The following is a 10603-nucleotide window of genomic DNA, read 5'->3' as shown; positions in this document are numbered from 1 at the left end:
ACAACGCAATCATTTCGTGATTGTACTGCATGAGATTGGATTGCCTCTACATTACTATACAGTACAGGCAAAGAGGATGAAGCAGCTAAACTACTGTTGCCTGGTTCTCACAAACAGTATTGTACTTGATAAGCCTGTTTCTTGACTGTACCACTTAGTGAGAATTACACCTGAGACATGAGAAAGATAAATCTTGTGGTCTGATGTGGAATATTTCCTTTTGGTTTGAGTTGGGATGAGGAACCCTAGAGTTATATGCACACCCAACAAATCTTGTTTTGCTTCCAAATGTGAATTCTGAAAATGTTGCATGATCTCTAATGTTTAATTCCAAGGACTATGCATCAGTCATGTAAAGAGTTGGGCAGCTGTCCCTCTATTAGCAGACAACATAGCGGGAGTCCATTATCCGATCACACATCATTAGAAAGGATATGGAAGAAAAATGAAAGACTGCTTCCAAAACTGGAACCAAATACCTGATATTAAAAAGAGCAGCTCCATGAGGCTAGCTTGTGCCATTATTGTAAGGAATCATAGTCAAATATGTGAAAATAAATCCTACTGCATGCTTTCTCCTCCCAATTCAGTTGTTGCTATGTGCCTGACCTAGAGACGGAATGCTGGATCCATAAATGTGTCTGCAAATGCATTTTACAGATCATTTAACACACTTCTCAGCTAGCAAACAGTAACCAGATTTTCATTAGAGCAGAATGATTAAAGTGTGCTTTAAAAGAGGCAAGTTTACCTCTCCTTGCAAAGTGCCTTTCATGGGACTTTGCAGTCTCGACAATCACGTGATTGCATCACCTGGTGTAATTGTGACATCAGGTGATCAACAGGTGGGTGGCCCTGCCCACCTGTCAAATCTGGCCCAGCAGTGATGGACTCTGGGCTTTCAAATTTCAGTGGCGCCCTGTACAATGCCAAAATTTGGTGCCCTCTTGCCTCTCACCTTACGTTTTAAATCATTACGGCACCCCTGCAATACATGTACTCTCTTGGCTCGGCACCTAATATGGGCAAACCGGTCATGCTCCCCTAAATCCACCTCTGGGCCCAGGGGTGTAGGGGAGATAAGAAGCTAGCCTACCAGCCAGATCCAGTTCCCCACCCTTCTCCAAGCTAATGGAGCTGATAGAATCATACAGTTGGAAGGGACCCTGAGGATCATCTAGTCCAACCCCCTGCATTGCAGGAATATGCAGCTGTTCCTTGTGGGGATTAAACCTGCACCAAGGACAGCACCAGGAATTACCAGTATGTACTGTGATCTTGTGTATATCCCCTGAACTGCTGTATTCTAGCACAATCCTAAACATGTTTACTCAGAAATAAGTACCAATGTTTTTAAGAACTTGCTTCCTAGTAAAAATGTACAGCATCACAGACCAGCAGTGCAGTCCTCTACATGTCTACTCAGAAATAAGCCCCACTGAGTTCAGTGGGATTTACTTTCAGGTGTGTACAGAATCCTGTGTTCATTTATTTGTACACCTTGTTAGGTAAAAAGGTACAGTAAAGGTAAAGGACCCTTGATGGTTAAGTCCAGTCAAAGGTGACTATGGGGTTTGGCGCTCATCTCACTTTTCAGCCCAAGGGAGCTGGTGTTTGTCCACAGATAGATTTATCATGGCTAAACTGCTTCAGGCACAAGGGGACACTGTGGCAAGTACCAGAGCGCACAGAAATGCTGTTTACCTTCCTATCACAACGGTACCTACCTATTTATCTACTTGCACTGGTATGCTTTCAAACTGCTAGGTTGGCAGACCTTGTTAACCTTATGAGGAAAGGACTTGTTAAAAGTTGCTTTTTCACATGGCATTAAATGAGCTTTTTAACACAAATGTAAAACACTCTGCTTAGAGACAGTCAAACACCATTTAGAGATTATTCTAAGTAAGTGGTATTTAATTATCCAAATAAATAAATAAATAATATAGATTAGGTAGAATGCATTGATTGGTTTTAAAAAGTCTTCATTCCACATAATAATACAGATCATGTCATGAGAAAAGCTTGTAAGAACTTAGCATATTGTCTGAAAAAATTAATTGTAATGTCGCTTTTAAAGGTGTTTTTTTTTACTCTTTGGGCCATGTGTGTATTTGAGAAGTGTTAAATATCCAAGATAACCTGATCAAACCTCGTTATTAAGTATAATATACAACTTATTCAGAACAAGACATTCAAACTGTATTTTCTCATTTGTTCCAAGCCAATGTTGCTGTGATTGTTGCTGCTTAGCTGACAATACTGTCAACTGCAATGGGAGTGGTCCATGCAAAATACTCTCTGGGTAAGAAGTCTTATGTAGAACAATTTCTGTGTTCTGTAAAGCATCTAAATTGATGCCTAATATGTAGTTGTTGTAGCAGCAAAAGAAAAAGAAAAACCAATAGTTGTAAGTACAGTAATAAAAAGAGTAGTAAAGCAGTGATAAGTTGTCCTTAACTTCTGGTTATGACAAACACTTTGGAATCAGAAATGTCATCTATCTAAAATTCGCGCGCACGCCCCAGCCTCTCATGCTTCTCTCTTGCGGTGTTTTTTTGTGCCCCCTGCAGCGCAGTGCCCACTGGTCACGCTACCCTAAAACAGCCTCTGCTGTTGGTATTACCAGCCTGCTGCTACCACATGACAAACTTTATTCGGTTACCCTGTGCCCTTAAGTCTGCATAGACAACCCAGCTGTTGCTATGAATGTTGTTAACCCTGAGAATAACAAACTGAATTTGTCCAAGCCTCACTGCATAAGCAGCCATGTATTTGAAAGCAGACAATTTGGTGGGACAGCACCCCTGTAGCCTTAAAGGACTAGCCTCCACTGTGTTGTGGCTCACAGATAATCAAGATGGTGGGGGTCAGGTTCACGCTGCTTGTTCATCCCTTGATGACAACATCGAGTGATAACTGGACTGTCACAGATATAGCACCACAAGCTGCATTTGTTTCACCACTGATGGAAGTTTCATATGAGGTGACATCAACAACTCAAATGCAGTGCTGTTTAACAGAGTAGGCTGCCACATTCAGCTGTCAGTCATCACGTGTCCAGTAATTAAGCAATACATATTTATATGCATGTGTGAACCAGTCAGTGTTAGAAACTGAGATATGAAAGCTAGGAGCTAAATGGCACCTTAAACCGAGGTTATGGGTGCAACAACAGAATGTCTAGGTGCACTTTTTATAACAAGAATACAAAGCTGAAAATGAATGAACTGCAGCTAAAATGTTATGTTCATTTTTCACATGGTCAAGTCCTTCCACTTCCCACCCCCCTAGTATTCTTAAGAGGGTCTCTTCTCCAGTCTTGAGAGAGTAGCTGGCCTGGAAGTGGGGAGGCAGAAAAAGGTCCTCCTTTCCTTCCACTCTGCAGTTTCAGTCTGAAATCTTAGGTGCAGTACTGCGCCCAGAGCTCAGAAACTTCTCGCGCTGATGAAATTCCCTGCTGCAAAATGCGCCTAGAATAGTGGGAGTTTCGAACACTGGAACCAGTCTACAGGTTAACCTTTGAATTAGATTCCACAAAGGATTGGAGCAGATTAGCAGTCTGGTTTGGACCAAGGAGGACACTCCCATGATCCTAATATACAATACAAGATACAATGGTACCTTGGTTTAAGTACACAATTGGTTCCGGAAGTCTGTACTTAACCTGAAGCGTACTTAACCTGAAGTGAATTTTCCCATTGAAAGTAATGGAAAGTGGATTAATCTGTTGCAGACGGGTCCAAGGCGTACTTAAACTGAAAGTACTCAAACCAAAGCGTACTTAAACCGAGGTATGACTGTACACCCTTATAAGGTTTTCACTCCTTTTTAAAAGAGTGAGAACGGAAAGGGGAAAAGTGTTCCTGTATCTGAACAGTTGTGTCAAATAGGAGATTTTTGGAGTGTGCAGTCGGATGAACATGTAGCGGCAGAATTTCCCTCTTTTCCTTAACTCAATTTTTGGGTTACTCTCCTCTATGTAACCTTTTCCTGTTGCAGAATTGTGCACTATTTCATTGATGGTGGCGACTCCACTGTTACTAGAAGACTTATATGCCTGGATAGCTCGGTTGGCAACAGCGTAGGGCTGATAACGCCAAGGTTGCAGGTTCGATCCCTGTATGGGATCCTCAGTATGGGACAGCTATATATTCCTGCATTGCAGGGGGTTGGGCTAGATCCTCAGGGTCCCTTCCATTCTGTGATCAGGACGTGCCACATTAGAGGGTCCCCGTCCTCCTAACCCACCAGTTGAAGACAAGGGAAGTTCGATCTCTCCGTGGCCATTTAAAGTACGGTGCCTGCGAGGGAATGAGGCAAGCGATCCTAGATGTGCGCCAGCCAGAGAGGGAGCGGGGCTGGCTTTAAAGCTGGGTCGACGGTCACGTCTGTATGGGGTGCTGAGAAGGACCCGGCATCTTTTGGGGGGCGGGAGTTCTTATCTCCCCACATACACACACACTCCAGGTCCTGGGAGTGCAAGAAGAGTTTCTCTCCCCTAACAGCCGCCTCCTCGTCCCTTCCCTCGAAGAAAACTACCTCTCGGCAACGCTGCGCAGGGGCGCGCGGAATGGGTCGTGAATCGCTTCTGAATAAATGTCTCTATTAATGAATTATTAGCTCGGCTCTCCTGACCTTAAAAGTGGGATGAAGAGGCGCCCAGGGCAAGAAAGAAAAGCTGTTGGAGCCTTTATCGGTCTCCTGTCAGAGGCGCCCGACCATTTGTCTTCCCCCTCAGATTGCAAGAATTAATTAATATGAAAGGAAACTTTTTTAATTGTGTGTCAAACGAAATCAGATAGGGTCTCCGCCCCTCCCAGATTCAATATATATTCTTTAGGATCTTCGCTTCTTTCAGCTTATTTTTTCCCTTTTCTTTCACAAGGAGAAAGTGTAAGAGGCAAAAAAGGGGTAATGTTGGGGGCGGGGGGGGCGGTATGTATGTAATATTCCCAAGGAGGAAAAAATGATGAATTTGGGGGTAGATAATTTATCGATCCTGGCTCCTCTTCCCACTTGTTTTATTTTAGAGGTCATTAATCAATGAAGAAAAACACACCACCGCGTCTCACCTTTTTGCATGTAATACAAACACTTTCCCCTTCCTTATTTATTTCTCTGGGAATGGATTCCTAACAAATATTCGCCGATCGATCCGGTGGAGGGGGCGATGGATTTTTATCAAAGTTTGACCGCTCGCGAAACCGATCGATTTGATTTGTTTCCAGCGTTCGTCCTATAAATAATAATCTTTTTCTTTCTTTTAGGGGGAAAAAAATCAGATGAGGAAGACAGCGCGAGGAGGCCAGGTGCGTGCGTTCGTGTGCGTGTTGTGGGCGGGTGTTTATAGGATATAAGCTTTTGCTGCCTCTTTAAACGCAGGAACTAGCGAGAAAGTAATAGCACGCACTGAGAAGAGGCGCATAAAGGAAATCAAGAAGAGGAAAGCGAGGCACAAGGCGCGCACAAAACAGTCTGGCGAGGCAGATGCAGAGCGAAAAGGGTCAAGCTCTGCTCGCGCGCCTGTAGCTGAGCATCCGGACGCAGAACCGGCCTCCTGTTAAAATGCGCGTGCGCCGCCAGGCACTCTCGCTTCAGCGCTGACCCTAACAATCCTAAGCAGCAGTGTGTCTGTGTGTGTTTCGCGTTGTCTCCCCAATTCTTGGGGTGGAAATTCTTGGGGATCTTATTTGGGTAATTATATTCCATAGCTATCCCTTGCCCACTTTTAAGGAGCGTGGATCACCACACCGATTGAATTATGGACCTCTCTGTGCAAAGTAAGAGGGAAAACAATCCCCTGGGCAAAGCTGAATCGATCTCCTTGTCCCTCGCTACATGAATGACAGCGGGAAAGTAGGGAAGGTTGGCTCGGGAACCGGGAGACGTCATCGGGGTCCTGGAAGGGACACACGTGGCCGGTGCAGGACAGATCCAAAGCCGCCGCAAACTTTCACCAGAGAGAGCGGAAAGACCTACACGAATAATTGTAAGCGCCGTCGGTTCCGCAACGTCCGAGGCCTTAATTCTTAGGGAAATTGGGAGGAGGAGCGAAGGGTAGATTTGCACTAATCCGTAATAAACCCCTGTTTAAAGTTCGGGTTGAATGGTGCAGGATCCCCGAGGGAACCCTGATCACCGGCTAGGAGAGCGGATTGCATCCCGAAAGGATGATTCGTTTGATTCGTTCTCGCAAACTGCCTCTCTGCCTCCTGCAAACAGCCTGTAAGACAAATGCAGCTATTGACAATGCATTTAAGCACAAGGAAGGGCGATGAGCAATCCTGCTAGTAACTTGGTGGGTTTTTTTTTTCTCCACTCCCTCCTCCCGCTTCTTTTTCTCGCATATGAAGGGTTATTAGCCAAATTAAAAATAAAATAAAAATTACGTGTATTTATGGAAGGAGAAGGCCAATAGTTGGGATCAGAGTGAGAACTGGACCCGGACCTAGAGACCACCTATGGGCCTGCCGTCATTCTTAACGCGTTAAATTATAAGTGATTAAAAGTGATAGTTACAAAGGAAATGCAGGCAAAAGAAAAGTTGCTGATAGTTCGAATTTGCGCCTGAGTAGGCTACTGGGCAGGAAGTCCCATTCTGCTTCTTCAGTCACTATGCCTAGGATCGTTGCCTAAAAGCGGCTACAGAGTTTAGATCAACGCAGTAATTTTGCGGGAGCTCTTCGAATTATTCCTGGTTTTGTAGCTTCATCGACTATTTCACACTCGAGTTTTAGAAAACTTGTTTTCGTGGGTCCCCTCTCCCTTTCCTCCACCCGCGTGCTTAAAAGAGCAACAGATCAGAACTTTTTCTTTTTAGAAAATGACGACTTAGAAGGGTAGTAGGAGTGGAAATTCGTAATATTCGAGGCGATCGAATTGATCAACGGCAGCGAAAGGACTTTGACAATCAGCCAGTTTAAAATTTCAGAAAATCAGAGACGCTGGTTCCTTCTCGCATCCTTCTCCCTCCCTCCGTCCGCCGCCCCTCTTTAGTTGCGTGTTTGCCTTTAACTTAGGTGTTATCAATCTGTTCCGAAAAATGACGAATGACCTTGTCACAGTGACGCCAGTCAAAACATTCTCTCGCTCTGCCCCGCCGCCGCCTTTTGTCCTAGCAGTTCTGTTCAGATTTGTGTGAAAGTGTATTGCCTTGGACACAGACGAAAACTAAACAGCATCGGCGTTTCCCAGGCTCTCTAAAAAAAAGCAAGGAGTGTGGAGCAGTGGGAAGGGGGGGGCGGGCAGGAAGAGACACGGGTTCCGCAAACGCTTGCGTGGGTTATTATTCATTGCTAAACGAGGAGCGTGGAACATGTGTCCTCGGACACGCGTGGCGCAGGGAAGCGGGTCTAGAAGCGGAACCATTCATTTCTGTCTGAGCAGAAGCGCTTTTTGACAGGCTGTGCACACTAAAGCCGATCAATGCCCCGCGCAATATATCCGCCTTGCAAAGGAAGCACAGCAGAAGTTGGTTGGAGAAAGTTTGTCATGTGTTTTATTTTTTTCCTGGGTTAGGTTTACACGCTACACGCAGTGTCCTCATGCTCCGAATTATGAACAACCAAAGGAAAGCGCAGGCTGGTTGGGGTAGAGGAAAATACGTTGACCTCGCCTGAAATCCCATCGTGTTTAACTTAGCCAATGAGATTTTAAGGGGGCAGAAGCGTGTTCGTCGGTGCACACGACCGCCAGTTCCTAACTGCTAGGCGTATATGTGTTGTTTTGAGCAAAGGCCCGGCGACTGCACTTCAAACGCTTAGCACGTTGCTGCATGAGTTATTCTGTAAAAACTGTTTCATCCTGGAGACAAGAGGAATGGATGAATAGATTAGCACCTTCCCTTCGGAGCTGGTCTTGGCCAAGTGATAGAATAATAGAATTTCAGAGTTGGAAAGGACCCTGAGGATCATCTAGTCCAGCCCCCTGCAACGTCAACATAATGGCGGAGTTCACAAAGCGCTTTCTTAGGTCTTGATGCGGCTCGGTGCAGGTTCTCCTGGCACCGACCCAAATGGCTTGTGAATCGCAAAAAAGGGTTTGGTTTTGAAAGAGACCGTGTTTAATTCCCTTTTTCCAACAAGGGGAAAGTTATGAGCCAATGGTTTTATTCGGCAGCTAAGACCTGGGGGATGGGGGTGGAAGAAGGGGAAAGGTGGGACGGGGCGTGGGGAAGTGTCGAAAACCAAGCACTGGAATACCTTTGAGCCGACAGTGACGTCCAGAGGCCAGCAAGGCCGATCTGTCTGGAGGGTGGTGGGGCGGACTCCGAAGCGTTTTGCTCAATGGAGGCTGGGCTCTGGGAAGGGGCTCGCCCTGGGAGACTTTCATTTTTTGTTGTTACGCACCAGGGGTACCAATTTGAATCAAATACGGAGGGAGCATAGCTGTCGAGTTTTCCCTTTTCTCGCGAGGAAGCCTATTCAGCATAAGGGAGTTTCCCTTTAAAAAAGGGAAATAATTCATCACATAATTCATCACAAGACACGGCACACCTTTTGAATGGCCATCCACGGGGGGGGGGGGGGCGAAGGGACCTCGACCCCTAGCAGTTGGCTCCTGGGGACGTTTCACCCTCTTCCGGAACCCAGAACCCTGCCCCTACCGCAGATCTTTCCCTTCCCTCCAGCCGTCCGGCAAACGACGGAGGAAGCAGCAGCAGCGTTCTCGCCCTGTTCAGAACCAGACTGCTCTGAACTTAACCTACGCGAGGTTGCGCGCGGCGGGGAGGGCTGGGGGTGGTGCGAGTTTAACCAGCGCTCAGATCCGCCGCTCTTTCCCCCTCCCTCTCCTCCCTCTCCCTCCTGCCTCCCTCACACGCTTGTGTTTAGTGCTGTCGTAAAACCCACGTGTCTCGCCCGAAGGCTGCCAGAGCGCCGAGCGCAGCGGAGCCCCGCCGCTCCTGCCGTAGAGCGCCGAGGCGAGAGCCAGCGAGGAAGACGCCGGAGATCTCCACGCGGGACAGCCTCCCCACGTCCGAACCCCGCTCGGGCGCCTCTCCCGCTGCTTAAACTTAGCTTTTCTGGAACATCATCTATCCAGCCGCCCCCACTTTCCTTCCCCTCAACGACCCTGGATCTCCTCGGGGCGAGAAGAGCCCTGTCCGCCTTCAGATCCGGGTAGCCCAGAAAGAGATCCAGGTAAAGGAGAGGCGGCCGGGCGGGCGGGTAGATGGCTGGGGGATCAGGGTATGAGATCTGGCGGGCTCCTTCGTCTTCTTGCTCAAGTTACCTCGCCGCTCGCCAACTTCTCTCCGGGACGCCGGGGAGAAAAAGTGGCCTGGCGCGTTTCCCCTTTCGCTGTGCGCTCTTCGGTCCTTGGAAGTCCGTGGGACTTCCCTCGTCCCAGAACTTGGCAGTATGGGGTGGTCCGGGGTGGGGCGGCGGAAGAAGGTGGGTAGTTCAAACGCGATCCAGAATATTACTGGCCTGGGAGCAATTTGGGAATGGGGTGGGGATGCCAGATCCCTGGCAAGAGGGGCCCTGGGTGCCCCGGGGTCGCTTTCCTCTCCACTCCCCCTCCCCAAACGCTGAGCCGTCGGCGGGCACCAAATGCGTGTCCTCTTCCTCGCGGAGTGGCTGCTGAGAGGGTCGAAATCCGTCGGGAGTCGCATCCTTGGCTGTCTTCAGACTCTGAGCCACTCACCGCCGGATGCCTTGCGGAGCGCAAAGTCTCGACTGCACCTCTCACGCTCTTTCTCTCCCCTCTCCCTCTCCTCCTCTCTCTCCTCCAGGCTCGCAAAGATGCTGAAGCCCGGCGATCCCGGTGGATCGGCTTTCCTCAAGGTGGATCCCGCGTACCTCCAGCACTGGCAGCAGCTGTTCCCGCACAGCAGCCAGCAGCTCAAAGGCGGCGCCGGGCTGCTAGGTCACCTCCAGGCGCCCGAAAGAGCCGTCGAGCCCCAGGCTGACAGCCTCCGCCCGCTGCCGGCCTCCCTCTCGTCGGCGGCGTCCTCGTCCTCTTCCTTGTCCTCTTCGTCGTCGTCTTCCTCCTCCTCCTCCACGCCGTCGTCCGCCCCGTCTTCGTGCGCCGTCGCCTCCCTGGCCAGCTTGACTGCGCTGCCGGTGGCGCAGATCCCCGTCTTTGGACCGATCCAGAGCTCCGAGTCCCCGACGGGAGCCCCGGTCGCCCTTCTGCAGACCAAGGACCTGAGCGGAGGCAGCGGGGTGGCCAAGGGCGGCGAGAGGGCGCCCGCCAGGTTTCGCTGCACCGCCGAGGAGTTGGACTATTACCTGTATGGGCAGCAGCGCATGGAGATCATTCCGCTCAACCAGCACACCGGGGACCCCAACAACCGTATGTACTCCCCACTCAACCTTCCCGACGCGCGGCAGGGCACGGCTACTTTGGCTAACGTTTGGGGTGTAAATGTTTACTAGGGGGGCGGGGAGAGAAAGAAGGACCCGCGCTCAAAAGTGAGAGAGCCACTGAACTCAAGAGAGCTTATGGAAGGAGCTTACGCCAAGGAGATGAGTAACTATATAACCCTTAGAAGGCAGCCCTATGGGGAAGCTTTTAATGCGCAATGTTATGTTTTTATATATGCTGGAAACCGCCCAGAGTGCCTGGGGCAACCCAGTCACATGAGCGTGGTACTACT

The 10603-nt window shown here is 48.9% G+C and overlaps 1 protein-coding gene across 3 annotated transcripts in view; it reads left to right on the top strand.

Annotated features, from left to right (window-relative positions):
* The first annotated feature begins 8867 nt into the window (after positions 1–8867).
* PRDM6 (PR/SET domain 6) overlaps positions 8868–10603 on the top strand; it is a 100374-nt gene continuing 98638 nt past the window's right edge. For 2 of the 3 annotated variants that reach the window (XM_035099523.3, XM_060280135.2), the window contains exons 1-2: positions 9008–9143; positions 9737–10299. In XM_035099523.3, coding sequence (XP_034955414.3) covers positions 9747–10299 — 553 coding nt within the window. In that variant the 5' untranslated portion in view covers positions 9008–9143; positions 9737–9746. Of the gene's footprint in view, positions 9144–9736; positions 10300–10603 lie in introns of all 3 variants that reach the window. The other variant, XM_035099522.3, reaches the window with a different exon arrangement.

Source organism: Zootoca vivipara, chromosome 10 (genome assembly GCF_965207765.1).
Source record: "Zootoca vivipara chromosome 10, rZooViv2.hap1.1, whole genome shotgun sequence".
In the NCBI taxonomy this organism is placed as follows: Eukaryota; Metazoa; Chordata; class Lepidosauria; order Squamata; family Lacertidae; genus Zootoca; species Zootoca vivipara.
Note: the sequence above shows the minus strand (reverse complement) of the source record. Positions and strands in the feature narration are given on the sequence as shown.